We start from the raw sequence: 21,166 nt of genomic DNA, 5'->3' as shown, positions 1-21,166 counted from the left end.
CCCGCTGCCTCCGCCCCCTCACCAGGGGCCCCCCTGCGTGGTCCCAGCCGGCGTTCGCTTCGCCGCCGCCCCGCCAGCCGCACTTCCCGCCCTCGCCTAGATCCACGCCTCAGTTGCCTCACTAGGACGGCGCTCCGCTCCCGTGGGTCCGCGCTCCTCGCCTCCTTTCCTGCCCTCGCGTTCTGGACTCGGTAGGCTCCACGCCCTGCGGTCGCACCCGCCTCTTGGCCCCTGAGAGCACGCGCTCCCCGCTGACGCGGAGGCGCCGCTGTCCCCGCCGCCGCCACGGCCAACACGGGTCCCTCGCGCCGCGGCCGCCGCGGCCGCCGCCGCCGCCGCCGCCGCCGCGCAGCCGATGCCACTGCCACCGCCGCCGATGCCACTGCCGCCGCCGATGCCACTGCCGCCGCCGCGGCCGCTCGTCCGCCGCCCACCATGGCCCCGCAGCAAACAGGTAGCAGGAAGCGGAAAGCGCCCGCCGAGAGCTCGTCGTCTCAGGGCTCCGCGGCGGACGCAGAGGGGCCGCTGCTGCCTAAGAAGCAGAAGCGGCCGGCGACGCGGCGCTCGCTGGTGCACTACCTCATGGACCGCGAGGTGGGCGCTCTGGGCGGCGCCTGGCTGTCGGGCTCGAAGGGCGAATTGCCCGGCTACGCGGTGCAGAAGCTGCCCGAACTCTTGAGGGAGCGCGAGCTGGCCCTGGGCACCCTCAACAAGGTGTTCGCGTCGCAGTGGCTGAACGCTAGGCAGGTCGTGTGCGGCACCAAATGTAACACCCTCTTCGTGGTGGACGTGCACTCGGGGCAAATCACGCGCATCCCCCTGATGCGGGACCGGGGGCCCTGGCTGGCCCGGGCCCAGCCGAGCTGCGGCATCCACGCCATCGAGCTGAGTCCCTCCAAGACGCTTCTGGCCACCGGGGGAGAGAACCCCAACAGCCTGGCGGTCTACCAGCTGCCCACCCTGGACCCCGTGTGCCTGGGCGACCGCAACGGCCATAAGGACTGGATCTTCACCATCGCCTGGATGAGCGATACAGTGGTTGTGAGCGGCTCCCGCGACGGCACTGTGGCTCTGTGGCAGATGGACCCCGATATGTTCAATGGCAGCATCTCCTGGCAGAATGACGCAGGGCTTCCTGTGTACACCCACATCCGTCCGAGGGACATGGAGACCATCCCCAGGTCCAGCACCAGCCCCACTAACCACAAGGTGCGGGCCTTGGCCTTCAGCGGCAAGAACCAGGAGCTGGGAGCCGTGTCCCTGGACGGCTACTTCCACTTGTGGAAAGCCCGGAGCACTCTGTCCAGGCTGCTGTCCATCAGGCTCCCCTACTGCCGTGACAATGTGTGCCTGACCTACTGCGAAGAGTTGTCCCTGTACGCGGTTGGCTCTCAGTCCCATGTCTCCTTCCTAGATCCGCGCCAGGGTCACCAAAACATCAGACCCCTGTGCTCGCGAGACGGCGGCATGGGCGTGCGCTCGCTGAGTTTCTACCAATACATCATCACCGTGGGCACGGGCCATGGCTCCCTGCTCTTCTATGACATCCGTGCCCAGAAGTTCCTGGAGGAGAGGGCGTCGGGCAGCCCAGACTCCTGTCCTGGGCCCTCAGGAAGGAAGCTCAAGCTCACCTGTGGCAGAGGCTGGCTCAACCACGATGACCTGTGGGTGAACTACTTTGGTCGTATAGATGATTTCCCCAACGCGCTCTACACCCACTGCTACAACTGGCCTGAGATGAAGCTCTTCGTGGCTGGAGGGCCTCTCCCTTCAGGCCTCCACGGGAACTATGCAGGCCTCTGGAGCTAAGGATGGCCAATGTGTTCTCAAAGTGCCCAGATTTACTTTCCAGCCCCCTCTCACTTTCTTCTTCACGCTGTGTTTTGTGCTTTTTAACTCAGTGTGGCATTTGTCTTCCAGGTTGAAAGTGCCCAATTTGCCTGTCCTTAGTGTATGAGAGAGAGGGAGGTGTCCTTCAGGCAATCAAAACTTGGCTTTAATACCCTTTTACACCTTTGCAAACCATCTTTTTGAATTCACATTACAAAGAGTTTTGGCTAACTCTTAGTTGTCTTTTTTGAGTTACATATTCTCTTTTTTTTTAATGTTTATTTATTTTTGACAGAGAGAGAGAGAGAGAGCATGAGCGGGGGAGGGGCAGAGAGAGAGACGGAGACACAGAATGTGAAGCAGGCTCCAGGCTCTGAGCTGTCAGCACAGAGCCGGATGCTGGGCTCCAACTCACAGTCCGTGAGATCATGACATGAGCCGAAGTCTGACGCTCAACCGACTGAGCCACCCAGGTGCCCCAACATATTCTCTCTTTTTAATGCTGTGCAGTCATGGTTTTAGAGTTCTGTGTATTTTCCTTTTCTTTGTTTTCCATTGTCAGTATTGCAATTATACTGTGTTTAGTTATTTTTCGTTGCAGATAGATGGTATATTAAGAACATGCTTAAAAACAGGGTTTCTAATCTGTTCTGGAAAGTTAGCCATCATTTTATAAAGCATTGTTGCAATTGGAAAATATATTCCAAATTCTACATTATCAACTTTGCAAACATTCCATTTGCAAATTGTAATCGTAGGTGTTTATAGTTTCTAAGTTGTTGTTGCTAAACATACTTTTTAAAAAGTTTTTCTCCTTAAAAAAAAATTCATAGAATCTTGTCTTCGTACCAAAATCTCAGTTTGTCATAACACTTTAAGAATGCAAGGGTTTTATTCGTTGAATGTTCAGAATTACTCTGAAAACCCAATTGATCTTTTTCTCCTTCAATCCTTATTTAATTTTTAATGACCTTTGTAAAATAAACAAATGTGTATTTTTTCACTCCTTGCCTTAGTACTATCAAAATTTGTGAATTTATTTGAATGCTTGTTGTTTAAAGAACTTGCACAGAGTTGAAGTGCCACCATTCAACGCAGGGATTCTAAGTATAAAAATGTAGAATGTATGGCAGGTTGGGGAGAGTGTATACCAATCCAAGATATAGACTGGATATTTTTGCTGTTGCTGTTTTTAATACCAAATATTATATTTCATTATATTTTAAATTTTCTAATTCTGAATAGTTAACACAAGAAAAACTGTAAAGGACAAAAAAATGATCCCAGTCCCTACTCCTTCTGAAAAGGATGCTTAAGTTTAAAGTCCAAATTAGTAAGATTTTATTTTGTGAATTTCAAAGATTCTTACCTAAAGTAGAAGAAATATATTAAAAAGTAGTGATGTTATAGCCCTCAATGTAATAATATACTGTTACCAAGGACACAGGAAGTTTGTTTCAAGAAGATGGTCTGGAGATTAAAATAAATGGGATTTGGTTGAAGAAAATTCCTTTGGGATCAGATATAAATGATATTATGTTAAGAAAAATAGTTTGTATTTTTCCATATATGAGAATATTGGAAGTGAAAAGGAAGATTGGCCCTTCCTCAAAACTGGCCAGGTTGTGCTGACCTTGGATTAGTTTTGTGGCATGTCTGTTTTTTCTTAAATGTTTTGGCACTCAGATGCTGCCTTGGTGTCCGTTCACTACATGCTGTTCAGTTGCAAATCTGAACCAAGTAATATAGTGAATGGTACTAAAAATGAATTAAGAAATACAGAAAAAATAAGATTTTGTTTACATAGATTGTCTTAACAGGTTTATATAGTTGTTATATAGCAATAAATTGTATTTGTGTGCATGTATGTGTCTCCAACTCAGTCGTAACTGTTTTGAGAGCAGAGAATATAATTGTCATCTTTATATTCTCTCATTTCTCTGGTATGCCTAACAAATCATAGGCAATCAGTAAATATTTACTGAATGAATGTATTTCCCTCTGGAGACCTAATGTTCAAGACTGTGAAAAATAAATAAATGCATAAACACATAAATAAAAGTTTACTCTTAAATAGTATGGGATCCTGTTTTGTCCCCCATCCCCCTTTTTCTTTGCCCTAATTCCTTTCCCATTCAGGCCCTGTTGCTTATCTGTTCATAAACTTCTTCATATGGGATGACAGAAGATAAAGGAAAGTGCATAAATTTTCGATGTTGCTAGAATTTAATATTTTCACCTACAAATACTTAGATTTGAAGTTTTCTTCAAAGCATTTTATGTTTGTTTTTTTTTTTTCCTGGAAATTGGTTTTGAAGCATCTTTTTTTGTAGGAATTTGTCTTCTTACCTTACCCAAAAATAGTTATTTGCTGAAAACGTCTTTAAATGTTACCTAACAACTTCACCAAAATATTCATTGTCTGTATAGAGTGTTTTTTATAGTATTTGGTCATTATTTGGGGACATTGGAAGAACATTTTGAGAGGAAATAACACTTTTACATGAGGTGGAGTTTAAAGAAAAAATAGAACATCTCAGATTTGTTCCTGGGCTTGTCCCTTAACTTCATCATTGACTCACTCCTAACTTTCTCATAAATTAGAATATATTTTTTTGATGCTGAATCACATAACTTGCCTTTTAAAAACACTAAATAGCCTAATTATGTATGTATTTATATTATGTAGAAGTTAAATTATTTTGAAGTATTTCCTACTTCAAGGACAAAGTGATCTACAGAAGTACAATTAATTGTGTAGCTTGTGAATGAAATAATTGAAAAAGTAAAGATGCCGGAACTCCAGGAAACCCATAAATGTAGTTCACTTAAAATACACAAGGGAGGGGCGCCTGGGTGGCGCAGTCGGTTAAGCATCTGACTTCAGCCAGGTCACGATCTCGCGGTCCGTGAGTTCGAGCCCCGCGTCGGGCTCTGGGCTGATGGCTCAGAGCCTGGAGCTTGTTTCCGATTCTGTGTCTCCCTCTCTCTCTGCCCCTCCCCCGTTCATGCTTTGTCTCTCTCTGTCCCAAAAATAAATAAACGTTGGAAAAAAAAAATACACAAGGGATACATATTTTCATGTGCAAATTACCTATTGTGGTTGTCTGAAAACATTTGTATTATAGGTTTTTATATTTATGTTTTAAAAATGTTATTTCCATTTATCTAGCTACATATTGACATATTCCTCCTCAAATATTGCTGACTTGAAAATTTATGTTCTTCACCTTTACTCTTTGGATAAATTAATCTCTAATTTTTTTGAAGAGAGAAGAAAGAATTGACTAAACAAAGGATATCCAGTGAAATAAATTGAGATGAGGACTCTGGAAAAAATTCATCTGTTAAATATGCTTTAGCACTAATGATAAAATTGGATTCTCCAGAGGTTGACTTTTTTTCCGGCTATACTCAGTGTTGAACAAGTTTTCAAAATTTTTCCATTAATTACTAATTTAGAGTGATTTTACAAAATAATTCACAAAGCCCTCCCGGATGTTTTACTGACAGCTTCCTAATCTCTGCAAGTCTTAGGTAACCCAGCTGCATTAAACTTGTCACTATGTGAGCGGCTCAGGGATGCAGTTCAGTGACAACAACACGTACTACTGTGAAAGGCTGTATAGGACACAGGTGTTTGCTTTAAGAGATGTTATTTTAAGATCTACTGATAGGGCTGCCTAAAACTATTTCCCACTACTGGCCTGCTGCAAACCCAGAGAAACATAGCTTTGAAGTGTGACATCAGCAAAAGGGCAATGTGATTACAGGAGGTTGCCATGAAACAGGCTAATCTTTAGGAAGAAGGGGTCTTTAACTGCTAGGTGTTGTTTGGCACAGGCAATGGTCTTTGCTTCATAGGCCCTTCCTCCTTTTTTTTTTTTTTTCTTTTAAACTCTGTGATATCACAGAGTAGTATGCATTTAACTTTTTCATGCTTCCATAGTGAATGTTTTTTTTATTATCTTAATAGAGCAGTTATTAGATTGTAATGCAGTGAACTATGTGAGCATCTCACTACCCCCTCCGTACCCCAGTTTGAATGTGAACTCTGTCATCCCAACACCTAACACAATAAGCTGCACGTACATGGCACTGGGAAGTCCAGAGAAATTACTGATACAATGATTTATTGGCATCAATTATTTTATCAGATTAGTTGACCAGAATATTTGCAACTGTAATAAGGATTAGGTTGATGGATGAAGAATATCTTGAAACAGGCCCCATGGTAGTGATCATGGCAATTCATAGCATGGAATAATGTGGGTAGGGCAGCAGAAATTTTGATTACTTAACAGTTTCATAGAGAGATGATAGTGGATCTGGGCCAGCAAGATGAAATGGAATAATACTTTAGAATCACAAAAACCTGGGTTTGAATCCCAGGTCTATTATTTTCTTACTGAATCACCATGGGTATGTTGCTTAAGTTCTCTAAACCTGGCCTTATATTACTAATTGTTCAATCCCCAGAATGTAACATGCTGTCTAATACATATAAGCCCTCTACTGATTCTAGTTCTTTTCCTCTGCAGATCCCTACTAATTCTGTTAAAGGTATATGTACTTTTTTACTTAATTATTACAGTTTTACAAGGAAATTTTTGTGTACATTGTGGAAAGTGGGACATATAAAAAAGCAAAATATAAGAAAACAAGAAAAACCTCATTTCTATCAGCCAGAGATTACTACTATTTAACAACTTAGTGTATAATTTTCAAGATTTTTTTTCTTTACATAAATGTACCCATCTATGTCGTCACGACTAAAATGAGAATATTTTGTATAGTTTGGTTTGTAATCTTTTTTCAGGTAATGATTCCATCTTTTCATGGCAAGAAATATTCATCCTAATTAATATTCAGGATGTTTTTAATGTGTACAGGTTGAAACTCAAAATGGATGATTTGATGCACCACTCAGGAAATTGTTTTTATTACCAGAAATCATTATAATAACATATCAGACATTTAACCCAATACAGTATCCCCTCTTATCTGAGGTTTGGCTTTCTTCGGTTTCAGTTACTCACCCTCAACCACAGTCAGGAAGCAGATGATCCTCCTTCTGACTTAGTGTCAGAAGGTCAATGGTAGCCTAATGCTACATCACAATGCCTACATCATCTACCTCACTTCATCTCATCACATAGGCATTTTATACTCTCATGTCACAGGAAGAGAAAGGATGAGTACAGCATAGTAAGATATTTTGAGAGAGATCACATTCACATAATTTTATTACAGTATACTTTATAATTGTTATAATTGGTCTATTTTATTATTCATTGTTAATCTCTTAATTGTTATAATTGGTCTATTTTATTATTCATTGTCAATATCTTACTGTACCTAACTTATAAATTAAACTTTGTCATAGGTATGTATAGGAAAAAACATAGTATATAGGGTTCAGTACTACCTGGGGTTTCAGGCATCCACTGCAAGTCTTGGAATGTATCCCCCTCAGATAAGGGGGTTGATTATATGAGATTGTATACTTACTTAAACCTCAAGAGTTAATCGTAAACATCATGTAGTGATAATCTTTGTCTAGATGCTCGCTTAATTCAGTGGTTTTCAGATATTGGATCATACCACAGTCATTTGCACATATTTGAAAAGTGAGAGCTGGTCAAGTCTCAATTCAAACCTACTGAAACAGAGTTTTCTTGTAAAAGCACCATTTTGCTTGAGTGTTTTCAAATTAATTCAATCAAAAAGCAAATGAGATAACAACAACAAAGTAGGGCATCTGCCCTAAAGGTTTATGGTGTAGCAGAGGAGAAAGACATCTAATTCATTTATTATAAAAATTCACTAGTGACCAAAAAAGGTAAATACACTAGTAAGGTTATACTAAGCACAATGAGAATATGGAGGGAATAGCAAACGACTCTGCCTGGGAAGGTCGTGGACAACTCCCAGAAGAGACAATGCTTGAGCTGGATCTGGAAAGAAAAATAAGAATGGAGATGGAGTGCTAATACTGGTTTGAAAGTACATTGTGAGTGTATGGAACATAGGAGCACATACACACATACAGGGCTGTTGCAATTTGACCTTGTAGAATTTGAAGTAACTTCTAGATGTAAATGTCTGGTTGGTAGTTTGAAATATGGATCTGGAGCTCATGAGAGAGGTTAGGACTAGAGATATAAATGTAAGAGTCACCTCTGTAGAAATGATACTTGAGAGAGGCAGGGAACAGTGTAGTACCTCAGAAGCTAGGTCTTCTGGTTCCCATTCCCAAACCCACATATATTAAATAGGTCTGCATATCAATATATACATGCATTACTATATTCCTGGTACATAGTACGTAATTAATGACTTCTAGGTAGATGGACAAATGAATGTTTGTTTAGTGAATATTAAATACTACTTAGTGGTCCCCAAAAAGTAATATTTCATCTTTTCATGCAGTAATGAACAACTTTTAAATTCACCTACTGCAATCACATTAACTAAAAAAAGATAAAGGAAATATACCAAATGTTGCTGTTTTAAATAAAGAAATTTATATTTTGGTTAGAAGTGTTTTTGCGTCCTTTGTAGAATATAGGTCATTCTAGAGTTGGGCAAGAAGAAAGCTAAGTATTGATGATACCTTCCTTACAAATTGCTTTTTTGTTTTTCCATTTTGGAGGGTACAGTTCACTGAAGCAAACACATTGATGATGTCAATGAGAGTAATGGTGCTATTTTCACCCTTTCTAATGCCATTATTGTGCCATCCTCTGTTTCAACCTAAGGCATTAATGTTTCATGTTGATTAAATTTTAACATCTAAATTGCCCTTTTATGTTACACACAAATGATAAACTTGAATGTTCCAGTCAGAAGGCAGCAACTTTAGTTTCCTCTAGGCTCCTAGTAAATTCATCAACTAACATCCTCTAGCACCTCAGAAATGGCTCGTTTTTGTTTCCCTTTCTTTACTAACCCAGAGATATAGGGTTGTGTGTGGTTTTTGTTTTTGAATTATGCTTCATACGGCTAAAACTAGACCCCATTTTATATAATGGATGCATTTCTTGACATTTGTACATGAAGCACATTTTTGAAAACTGAATCATATATTCCCCCATTGACTTACATTATAATTTCAGAAGTGTCATCCTTATAATGGATTGATTTCCAATTGGCAGTGGTTTCTAACACATCACCACTGTCTCTACTTCTGAGACACGTACTTTAGTCTTCAAATAAAAGCTAAGTGATGTAATGGAATCCCTTATTTCAAAGAATATTAAAGGATATCTTCAGAATGTGATAAATTATGCCCTATTTCATTTGTGTAGAAAATGGGATTTCTTAAAATAGGATATCTTGTACTTTGATTTGCTATGTATATATTTATCACAAGCCAGAGCAAATTCTGGGATACCCTCATATGTCATGCCTAAAGGAGTTCTCTTCTTTCTTTTCCTCTGGTCTTTATGAATATTGCCCTAAGCAAAGGTGTTTGGCTCATAGATACTCCCAGGGATGATAAATAATCCTTTGTTTTTATTCACTATTTTAACTTTTTAAAAACTCATAATATTTAAATCACTTTTTTAAAAAGACTATTTGGGCATCATTATGCTAGACTGACTGTGGCTCCAGAAATAATAAGAATGTAAATATTTCCTTAATTGCCTTCTTAATGATCAGGGGCTTTTTTGTTGTTTGTAATTTGAGAGAGAGAGAGAGTACAAGCGGAGGAGAGTGGCACAGAGAGAGAGAGAGAGAGAGAGAGAGAGCATGTTAAGCAGGCTTCACGTTCAGCATGGAGCCCAATGTAGCGCTCTATCTCACGACCCTGGGATCATGACCTGAGCCAAAAACAAGAGTTGGCCACTCAACCGACTGAGTCACCCAGGCACCCAGGGCTTTTATTTTATGACTTAAAATTGTTTTTCCAATTGTGGTAAAATACACATAACATAAACTTTACCATCTTACACATTTTTAAATGTACAGTTCTATAGTGTCAAGTATATTCACATTGTACAACTGTCTCCAAGACTATTTCATCTTGCAAAATTAAAACTTTATACCTAACAATTTCCCATTTTTTACCCAGCCCCTGGTAACCACCAGTCTACTTTCTCTGAGTTTGACTATTCTAGATACCTCATAGAAGTGGAATCATACAATATTTATCTTTTTTGTAACTGGCTTATTTCATGTAGAAGAATTTCCTCAAGTTTCATCCATGTTGTAACATGTGTAAAGTTTTCTTCATTTTAAAGGCTGAATAATATTCCACTGTATGTATATATCACATTTTATTGATCCATCCATCTGTTGATGGACACCTGGTTTGCTTCCACTTCTTGGCTATTGTGAATTATGCTGCTATGAACATGGGTTTGCCAATATCTGTTCCAGACACTTATTTCAATTCTTTTGTATATATGCCCAGAAGTAAACATGCTGAATCTTATGGTGATTCTATTTTAATTTCTGTTTTCCATTATGGCTGTACCATTATACATTCCTACCAATAGTACACAAGTGTTCCAATTTCTCAACATCCTTGCCAACATTCGTTATTTTCTGTTCCGTTTCTGTTTTTGTTTTTGTTTTTGTTTTTGTTTTTGTGGTAGTGCCCATCCTAATGAGGCATGAGGTGTCAGGAGTGGTTTTTAAACTTGTTTCAATTTATAATTGATTTGTACAAATATTCTAGCCCAATCCTTAAGTACTAACCGTACACTACACATGGAACAGAATATATAGCTGTGATTATTGTGAGGAGAAATAATGATGATTTAAGTATGGGAAAGGGAGTCTTGAAACATATAAAACATATAGAAAGTCTATTTTCTTGATATATTTTCCTCAAAAAGGTACTCAGTTGGATAATTTAAAAATTAGAGTTAGAATCATCACTTTTTAAAAATCCCCAGTACATTTGAGCTCCAATTTATTTACTTGATCAAACCTAGTGTTCCTGACTAGATGTAAGGAAAATTATATTTTAAGTGCTATCCTTGGTGTGTTTTGAGGGGGAAATTCATATATTAAAAATCAAATTTAGAAATAACTACCAATTATATTCTGCACATGGATATGTTTCTCACCTTTGACCTTAGCCTGAAGTCTCTTAGGAGTGTCTTGGGAAATAAAGTGAGTTATAAATGGAGGATATGCCACTTTCAATGGCAGTTAGATAGAACAAAACATGACAGAGATGTTTCAGATTAGAGCAAAACATCATAGAAAACTTGAACACCTAAAACTAATTTTAAACCCAATGTTAGAAACTAATTTTAAACTCAATGTTAGAAAATCTGTTTCAAATAATGAATGAAACAAGCTATGTCTTACTTTGCACTAAAGATTTCAGTAAGATCATGCACATTTCCACTCACTTTCAGTAATGTTAGTACAGTAAAATTAGATATTCATCATATTAATTCCCAAATAGTTGTTTACATCATTACAGTAATTTAAAGAACTAACATTCCACTGAATTTGACCCTTGATAAATGCATGCTCTCATTGAGTGGTTGCTATGATTTTTTTCTTTTTGGCATAAATATGAGACAACCATAAAATGACTGAATCTTTAGAGGAAGTACTCTACTTTAAACCGAAACTATGGCAATTGAAAAAGTGGCATTTTCACTAGAGTCATGTGGCTTTGTTATTTCTACAAATTTAAAAACATTATGTATGAATTATTGTACCAGTTCCTACAAGGTGATCAGCTTACTCCTTGAGTGTTAGTTGTAATTGCTTTGAAATGCGTGAGATCTTGTATTGCTTCAAGGTCCTGAATAGTATCTCAGTGTTAAGTCTGGGAAATGATGTAGGTTAAGATTACCTTCAGGACTGTTTTATGTAATGCAATCACTGCTAACCCATTTACAGAGGCCCATACACTCATATAATATCTTATGTCTCAAATTTCCATTATTACTCATGGTGACATCACTTAGGCTTTAAGATATGGCCTTACATAGGAATTCTCTAGGTATTTTGTCCATCATGCTAAAAAACGTCACAAAATCTGACATCTAGGAGTGGCTTACTCCCCAAAGTGAATTGCAACCATTGTTTTAGATGTGCCATATTCTAATTCTAATGAAAGCTTAACCATTCCATTTTTTTGGCATATCTCACAAGTCAGCATTAAGTAGGCCCCATAATATAACTCTGTTAGCTTATATGTCACTTGTACTTTCAACATCTTGGAATCATATTTTCTCAAAAATAAGTTGAATTTTTAGGGCACCTGGGTGACTCAGTTGGTTAAGCATAAACTCCAGCTCAGGTCATGGTCCTGCAGTTCGTGAGTTGGAGCACTGTGATGGGCTCTGTGCTGACAGCTCAGAGCCTGGAGCCTGCTTCAGATTCTGTGTCTTCCACTCTCTCTGCCCCTCCCCTGCTCATGCTCTGTCTGTCTCTCTCTCTCAAAAATAAATAAACATTAAAATATATTTAAAAATAGGTTTAATTTTAAAATTAGATGTAGAGATTTTAAAGTTTTAAAGCATATTTGTGAATGGAAGCCAAGAGTTAGGTAAAATAGGAATGCTGATGTAAGTGTATTTAAAAGTGGGATGGTTATGTAAAATATTTTCATTGGTCTTTACATTGATCTTTATACAGCTTGTACAAAGTGAACATATTTTATAAACTCCTAATGGTGTAAGAGTTGATTCCATATAGAAAATGTTTATGTGCTCAACAGGGCACCAAAATGTGATATAGCAGTTTACTCAATTAAATTAGCTCTCTTCTCAACAACCTCAAAATTAAAAAATTGAGGATGACAGCAAGAAAATAGTAGTTTCAAAAAGAAAGATTGTTTAGAAAACAAATATGATCATATCTAAGTATAAAATTATTAAAATAATTTATGGAAGTATATTTTTTAAACATAAAATACTGGTCATGCTCCCATGGATTTGGAGATACAGAAAACTTGATAAAACACGGTAGTAATTAAAAATGTTTATCATTTTCCAACAGGTCATTTATAGTCATGGCCTTTTCCCAGACATTCTTTCCCTGTCTTTAGTTTCTCTTAAGAGGGTGAATGAGGTTGATTTTTTAAGTATCATTTTAAAAATAAAACATGCCTCAGGCAAACATACTAACTACATTTTATTTCTCTGGTTTAATTTTTGCGACTGTCTTAAAGATATTGTCTGTGAATCTTATCAGATGAGAAACTTATTTTCCCTTTTGTGCTTTCAAGTGCAGCTGGAAATAAAAGCCACAATAAACTTTGAATCACTCATATTTTCCCACAAGTTAGAAGTGAAGATGAATGAAGGAGAAAATGGAGCCTATTACCACCGGTTGTTAGACACTTGCCTCTTTTGTGGAAGTCAGTATTTCCTCAAGTATGGTCCTAGAACTAGCTGCCTAAAGTTATCTTGGATGTTACCAAACCAAATAAAACTAAACCAAATTCAGATTCCTGACTGGGCCCAGAAATACTCATTTAAAAGTGGTCATCAGAGATTCGGATGCCCTTTTAAATTTTGGAACAACTGGTTTAGTGTTGAGCTTCCATTTATCTGTTATCTCTCAGAGCTCATTTTTCTTATGGTTTGTTAACCTGAGAAAACTTCATGGAGAAGGCCAGGTATGATTTACATGATTAATATAATTTTAGACTCAGGCATTGGCTGTGATGTTCTTATTCCTACTTGCTAGTGTGACAGTCTGAGGACTTTATCTCAGCTAAATTTGCCTATGCATTCTCAGAACCTGTAAAAGTACATGAAATACAGTATATGCTCAATTAATTTTAAGTGAAAAATATAAGAAAACTCAAACTTTAAATAATAAATTTTATTCTTCTAAAATATAAAAAAAATGTAATGGGGTTGATCACACTGTATATTTGACTTCACTGTCAAATGTTATTTGATTTGACAAATGTTATTTGATTTCATGAGTATTCATTTTTACTCAATGATATAAATTACTTCTTTTTAATATGAAATTTATTGTCAAATTGGTTTCCATACAACACAAGTGCTCATCCCAATAGGTGCCCTCCTCAATGCCCATCACCTACTTTCCCCCCCTCCCACCCCCATCAACTTTCAGTTTATTCTCAGTCTTTAAGAGTCTCTTATAGTTTTCCTCCTCCTTCTCTGTAACTATTTTTTCCCCTTCTCCTCCCCCATGGTCCTCTGTTAAGTTTCTCAGGATCCACAAAAGAGTGAAACCATATGGTATTTGTCTTTCTCTGTATGGCTTATTTCACTTGCATCACACTCTCCAGTTCCATCCACGTTGCTACAAAAGGCCATATTTCATTCTTTCTCATTGCCAAGTAGTATTCCATTGTGTATATAAACCACAACTTCTTTATCCATTCATCAGTTGATGGACATTTAGGCTCTTCCACAATTTGGCTATTGTTGAAAGTGCTGCTATAAACATTGGGGTACAAGTGCCCCTATGCATCAGCACTTCTGTATCCCTTGGGTAAATTCCTAGCAGTGCTATTGCTGGGTCATAGGGTAGTTCTACTTTTAATTTTTTGAGGAATCTCCACACTGTTTTCCAGAACGGCTGCACCAGTTTGCATTCCCACCAACAGTGCAAGAGGGTTCCTGTTTTTCCACATCCTCTCCAGCATCTATATTCTCCTTATTTCTTCATTTTAGCCACTCTGACTGGTGTGAGGTGATATCTCAGTGTGGTTTTGATTTGTATTTCCCTGATGAGGAGTGACATTGAGCATCTTTTCACTTGCCTGTTGGCCATCTGGATGTCTTCTTTAGAGAAGTGTCTATTCATGCCTTCGTCCCATTTCTTCACTGGACTATTTGTTTTTTGGGTGTGGAGTTTGGTGAGTTCTTTATAGATTTTGGATACTAGCCCTTTGTCTCATAAGTCATTTGCAAATATCTTTTCCCATTCCCTCAGTTGCCTTTTAGTTTTGTGGGTTGTTTCCTTTGCAGTGCAGAAGCTTTTTATCTTCATGAGGTCCCAAGAGAGTTATTTTTGCTTTTAATTCTCTTGCCTTTGGGGATGTGTCAAGTAAAAAATTGCTGAGGCTGAGGTCAGAGAGGTGTTTTCCTACTTTCTCCTCTAGGGTTTTGATGGTTTCCTGTCTCACATTTACGTCCTTTATCCATTTTGAGTTTGTTTTTGTGAATGGTGTAAGACAGTGGTCTAGTTTCATTCTTCTGCATTCTGTCCAGTTCTCCCAGCACCATATGTTAAAGAGACTGTCTTTTTTCCATTGGATATTCTTTCCTGGTTTGTCGAAGATTAGTTGGCCATACTTCTGTGGTTCTAATACTGGAGTCTCTATTCTATTCCATTGGTCTATGTGTCTGTTTTTGTGCGAATACCATACTGTCTTGATGATTACAGCTTTGTAGTAGAGGCTAAAGTCTGGGATTGTGATGCCTCCCACTTTGATATTCTTCTTCAATATTACCTTGGCTATTCGGGGTCTTTTGTGGTTCCATACAAATTTTAGGATTGCTTGTTCTAGCTTTGAGAAGAATGCTGGTGCAATTTTGATTGGGATTGCATTGAATGTGTAGATTGCTTTGGGTAATACTGACGTTTTAACAATATTTATTCTTCTAATCCATGAGCATGGAATGTTTTTCCATTTCTTTGTATTTTCTTCAATTTCCTTCATAAGCTTTCTATACTTTTCAGCATACAGATCTTTTACATCTTTGGTTACATTTATTCCTAGGTATTTTATGATTCTTGGTTCAATTGTGAATGGGATCAGTTTCTTTATTTGTCTTTCTGTTGCTTCATTATTAGTGTATAAGAATGCAACTGATTTCTGTACATTGATTTTGTATCGTGCAACCTTCCTGAATTCATGTATCAGTTCTAGCAGACTTTTGGTGGAGTCTGTTGGGTTTTCCATGTATAATATCATGTCATCTGCAAAAAGTGAATGCTTGACTTCATCTTTGCCAATTTTGATGCCTTTGATTTCCTTTTGTTGTCTGATTGCTGATGCTAGAACTTCCAACACTATTTTATACAACAGCAGTGAGAGTGGACATCCCTGTCATGTTCCTGATCTCAGGGGAAAGCTCTCAGTTTTTCCCCATTGAGGATGATATTAGCTGGGGGGTTTTCATAAGTGGCTTTTATGATGTTTAAGTATGTTTCTTCTATCCCAACTTACTTGAGCGTTTTTATTAAGAAAGGATGCTGAATTTTGTCAAATGCTTTTTCTGCGTCATGCATCAATTGACAGGATCATGTGGTTTTTAATTTTTTTATTAATGTGATGTATCACATTGATTGATTTGTGAATGTTGGACCAGAGCTGAAGCCCAGCAATGAATCCCACTTGATCATGGTGAATAATTATTTTTATATGCTGTTGAATTTGATTTGCTAGTATCTTGTTGAGAATTTTTGCATCCATATTCACCAGGGGTAATAGCCTGTGGTTCTCTTTTTTTTGCGGGGTCTCTGCCTGCTTTGGGAATCAAAGTAATGCTGGATTCATAGAATGAGTCTGGAAGTTTTCCTTCCCTTTCTACTTTTTGTAACAGCTTGAGAAGGATAGGTGTTATCTCTGTTTTAAATGTCTGATAGAATTCCCCAGGGAAGCCATCTGGTCCTGGACTCTTACTTGTTGGGAGATTTTTGAAAGCTGATTCAATTTCTTCACTGGTTATGGGTCTGTTCAAGTTTTCTATTTCTTCCTGTTTGAGTTTTGGAAGTGGGTCGGTGCTTAGGAATTTGTCCATTTCTTCCAGGTTGTCCAGTTTTTTGGCATATAATTTTTCATAGTATTCCCTGATAATTGCTTGTATCTCTGAGGGATTGGTTGTAATAATTCCATTTTCATTCATGATTTTATCTGTTTGGGTCATCTCCCTTTTCTTTTTGAGAAGCCTGGCTAGAGGTTTATCAATTTTATTTATTTTCTCAGAAAAATAACTCTTGTTTTTATTGAACTGCTCTATGGTTTTTTAATTCTATATTGTTTTTTTTTCTGCTCTGATCTTTATTATTTCTCTTCTTCTGCTGAGTTTGGGGTGTTTTTGCTGTTCTGCTTCTATTTCCTTTAGGTGTGCTGTTAGATTTTGTATTTGGGATTTTTCTTGTTTCTTGAGATAGGCCTGGATTGCAATGTATTTTCCTCTCAGGACTGCCTTCACTGCATCCCAAAGCGTTTGGATTGTTGTATTTTCATTTTAATTTGTTTCCATATATTTTTAAATTTCTTCTCTAATTGCCTAGTTGACCCATTCATTCTTTAGTAGGGTGTTCGTTAACCTCCATGCTTTTGGAGGTTTTCGAGACTTTTTCCTGTGGTTGATTTCAAGTTTCATAGCATTGTGGTCTGAAAGTGTGCATGGTATGATCTCAATTCTTTTATACTTAAAAGGGCTGTTTTGTGACCCAGTATGTGATCTATCTTGGAGAATGTTCCATGTGCACTCGAGAAGAAAGTATATTCTGTTTTTTTGGAATGCAGAGTTCTAAATCAATCTGTCAAGTCCATCTGATCCAATGTATCATTCAGGGCCCTTGTTTGTTTATTGATCCTGTGTCTAGATTGTTGTAAGTGGAGTATTAAAGTCCCCTGCAATTACCACATTCTTATCAATAAGGTTGCTTATGTTTGTGATTAATTGTTTTACATATTTGGGGGTTCCCATATTCGGCACATAGACATTTATAATTGTTAGCTCTTCCTGAAGAATAGACCCTGTAATTATTATATAATGCCCTTCTTCATCTCTTGTTACAGCCTTTAATTTAAAGTCTAGTTTGTCTGATATAAGTATGGCTACTCTAGCTTTCTTTTGACTTCCAGTAGCGTAATAGATAGTTCTCCATCCCCTCACTTTCAATCTGAAGGTGTCCTCAGGTCTAAAATGAGTCTCTTGTAGACAGCAAATAGATGGTCTTATTTTTTTTTTATCCATTCTGATACCCTATGTCTTTTGGTTGGAGCATTTAGTCCATTTACATTCAGTGTTATTACTGAAAGATATGGGTTTAGAGTCATTGTGACACCTGTAGGTTTCAGGCTTGTAGTTATGTCTCTGGTACTTTGTGGTCCTTGCAACTTTTCACTCACAGAGTCCCCCTTAGGATCTCTTGTAGGGCTGATTTAGTGGTGATTAATTCTTTCAGTTTTTGTTTGTTTGGGAAAACCTTTATCTGTCCTTCTATTCTGAATGACAGACTTGCTGGATAAAGGATTCTCAGCTATATATGTTTTCTGTTCATCACATTGAAGATTTCCTGCCATTCCTTTCTGGCCTGCCAAGTTTCAGTTGATAGGTCTGCCATTACTCTTATGTGTCTACCTTTGTAAGTTAGGGCCTGTTTATCACTAGCTGCTTTCAGAATTTTCTCTTTATCCTTGTATTTTGCCAGTGTCACTCTGATATGTCATGCAGAAGATCGATTCAAGTTACATCTGAAGGGAGTTCTCTGTGTCTCTTGAATTTCAATGCCTTTTTCCTTCCCCAGATCAGGGAAGTTCTCAGCTATGATTTGTTCAAGTACACCTTCAGCCCCTTTCTCTTCTTCTTCTGGAATTCCTATGATATGGATATTGTTCCATTTGATTGCATCACTTAGTTCTCCAATTCTCCCCTCATACTCCTGAATTTTTTTATCTCTCTTTTTCTCAGCTTCCTCTTTTTCCATCATTTTATCTTCTAATTCACCTATTCTCTCCTCTGCCTCTTCAATCCATGTTATGGCCACCTCCATTTTATTTTGCACCTCCTTTATAGCATTTTTTAGCTCCTCATGACTATTTCTTAGTCCCTTGATCTCTGTAGCAATAGATTCTCTGCTGTCCTTTATACTTTTCTCAAGCCCAGTGATTAATTTTATGACTCTTATTCTAAATTCTTGTTCCATTATATTGCTTAAATCATTTTTGATCAATTCATTAGCTGTTGCCGTTTCCTGGAGTTTCTTTTGAGGAGAATTCTTCTGTTTCATCATTTTCGGTAGTCCCTATGGTAGCTCCAAACTGCAGAGCACTTCCCCTCTGCTGTCAGGAGTAACATGTGTTGGTGGGCAGGGCTGCAGTCAGACCCACTGTGTCCCCCAGTCCACTGCTGGGGCCACAGTCAGACTGGTGTGTACCTTCTCTTCCCCTCTCCCAGGGGCAGGACTCAGTGTGGAGTGGTGTGGTCCCTGTCTTGGCTACTTGCACACTGCCAGGTTTGTGGTGCTGCTTCAGTGGGATCTGGCCAAGGGCATATTAGCCTGGGTGGATCCACTGCTACACAGTGGCAGGAGCGACAGGCTTAGCTAGCTTTGCAATGGGTAGTCCCCTGCTGGAGCAGCCCTGCAGCACTGGGAGGGAGGCAGGCCCGTTGGAGGGATGGATCCACAGAAGCACAGCGTTGGGTGTTTGCAAGGTGCAAGCAAGTTCAGTGACAGGAAGTAGCTCGCTTTGGAATTTTGGCTGGGGGATGGGAGAGGGAAATGGCGCTTGCCAGCACCTTTGTTTCCCCACTGAGCTGAACTCTGTCCTTCTGCGGCTCAACAACTCTCCTTCCCTGTGTCCTCTCACCCTCCCCACTCTCCGAGAGCAAAGCTGTTGACTTTTAACATTCCAGATGTTAAGTCCCGCTGGCTGTCAGAATTCACGGTGTCCAGCCCCTCCGCTTTTGCAAGGGGCTCTGCCTTGCCCAGCGGGCTGCCTCTCCACTGCCCCAGCTCCCTCCCACCAGTCCTTGTAGTGCACACCACCTCTCTGCCCTTCCTACCTGCTTCTGTGGGCCTCCTGTCTAAGCTTGGCTCTGGAGAGTCCATTCTGCTAGTCTTCTGGCATTTTTCTGGGTTATTTAGGCAGATGTGGGTGGAATCTAAGTGATCAGCAGGACAAGGTGAGCCCAGCCTCCTCCTACACTGCCATCTTCCATGCTTCCTCAATACTAACATTTTAAAAAAATTTTTTTAACATTTTTTTATTTTTGAAAGACAGAGAGAGACAGAGCATGAGCAGGGGAGGGCAGAGAGAGAGAGAGAGAGAGAGAAACACAGAATCTGAAACAGGCTCCAGGTTCTGAGCCATCAGCACAGACCCTGATGCGGGGCTCGAACCCATGAAACATCATATCATGACTTGCACCAAAGTTGGATGCTTAACCAACTGAGCCACCCAGGCACCCCTATACTAACATTTTTTAAAAGTTATACTATTTTACAATTCCATCAGCAATATAAGAGAGTTCTAGTTGTTCCAAATCCTCTCCAAGTGTTGATTTTGGCCTTTTTTTTTCCCCTTGTGGTATCTGTGCAGTGGTAGTCATTGTGGTCTTTATTTGCATTACCCTAAACAGTGAAAATGTTTGTGACCTGTCCATGTGCTTATGGTCCATTTTGGTTTCCTCTTTTCTCATGTGTCTCTTCAATTCTCTACCCATTTTAAAAATTGAGGTTTTCCTTCTTTAAAGTTATTTGTGGAAGCACTTTATTTTTTCTACATATGTGAGCTTTGTTAAATACATGTATTCTGAAATTTTTCTTCATAGCCTACCTCTTATTTATTTTCCTGATAGTATCTTATGAAAAACAGAAATTCCTACTTTTATTAAGTCAAATTTAGCAATTTTAAAATTTTATAATTAAATGTTGTTGTGGTGTGTTGGCATTTTTTCCTTTTCTTTTTCTTTTCAAGTTTTTATTGAAATTCCAGTTAGTTAACATACAGTATAATATTAGTTTCAAGTGTAGAAATTAGTGACTCATCACTTACATACAACATCCAGTAATCATCATAACAAGTTCCATCCTTAATACTCATCACCCATGTAACCCATCCCCCTGCCCATCTCCCATCTAGTAACCTTCAGTTTGTTCTCTATCGTTAAGTGTCTGTTTTCTGGTTTGCCTCTCTTTTTTCCTCCCTATGTTCATCTGTTTTGTTTTTTTTAATGCCACATATGTATGAAGTCATATGGTATTTGTCTTTCTCTGACTGACTTATTTCACGTAGCATATACCCTTTAGCTCTATCCACATTGTTGTAAGTGGCAAGATTTCGTTATTTTTTATTGGCTGAGTAATATATACCACCTCTTCTTTACCTATTCATCAGTCAATGGACATTTGTGCTCTTTGCATAATTTTGCTATTGTTGTTAATGCTGCTATAAACATTGGGGTGCATGTATACCTTCAAATCAGTATCTTTTTTGTATCCTTCGGGTAAATACTTCGTAGGGCATTTGATGGCTTGTATAGTAGCTCTATTTCTAACTTTTTGAGGAACGTGCATACTGTTTTCCAGAGTGGGTGCACTCAACAACAGTGCAAGAGTGTTGCCCTTTCTCTGCATCCTCGCCAACACTTGTTGTTTCCTATGTTGTTAATTTTAGCCATTCTGACAG

At 38.9% G+C, this 21,166-nt stretch overlaps 1 protein-coding gene across 1 annotated transcript; it reads left to right on the top strand.

The window, feature by feature from the left end:
* Positions 1-435: 435 nt before the first annotated feature.
* LOC122478028 (DDB1- and CUL4-associated factor 12-like protein 2) lies at positions 436-2,163 on the top strand. Its single transcript, XM_043571671.1, has one exon. The coding sequence runs from the start codon at positions 436-438 to the stop codon at positions 1,807-1,809; it is 1,374 nt and encodes a 457-aa protein (XP_043427606.1). The 3' UTR covers positions 1,810-2,163.
* Positions 2,164-21,166: the final 19,003 nt, after the last annotated feature.

This window comes from Prionailurus bengalensis, chromosome X (genome assembly GCF_016509475.1).
Source record: "Prionailurus bengalensis isolate Pbe53 chromosome X, Fcat_Pben_1.1_paternal_pri, whole genome shotgun sequence".
NCBI classification, from domain to species: domain Eukaryota; kingdom Metazoa; phylum Chordata; class Mammalia; order Carnivora; family Felidae; genus Prionailurus; species Prionailurus bengalensis.
The sequence above is the reverse complement of the archived record's forward strand: the minus strand, read 5'-3'. Positions and strand labels throughout refer to the sequence as shown.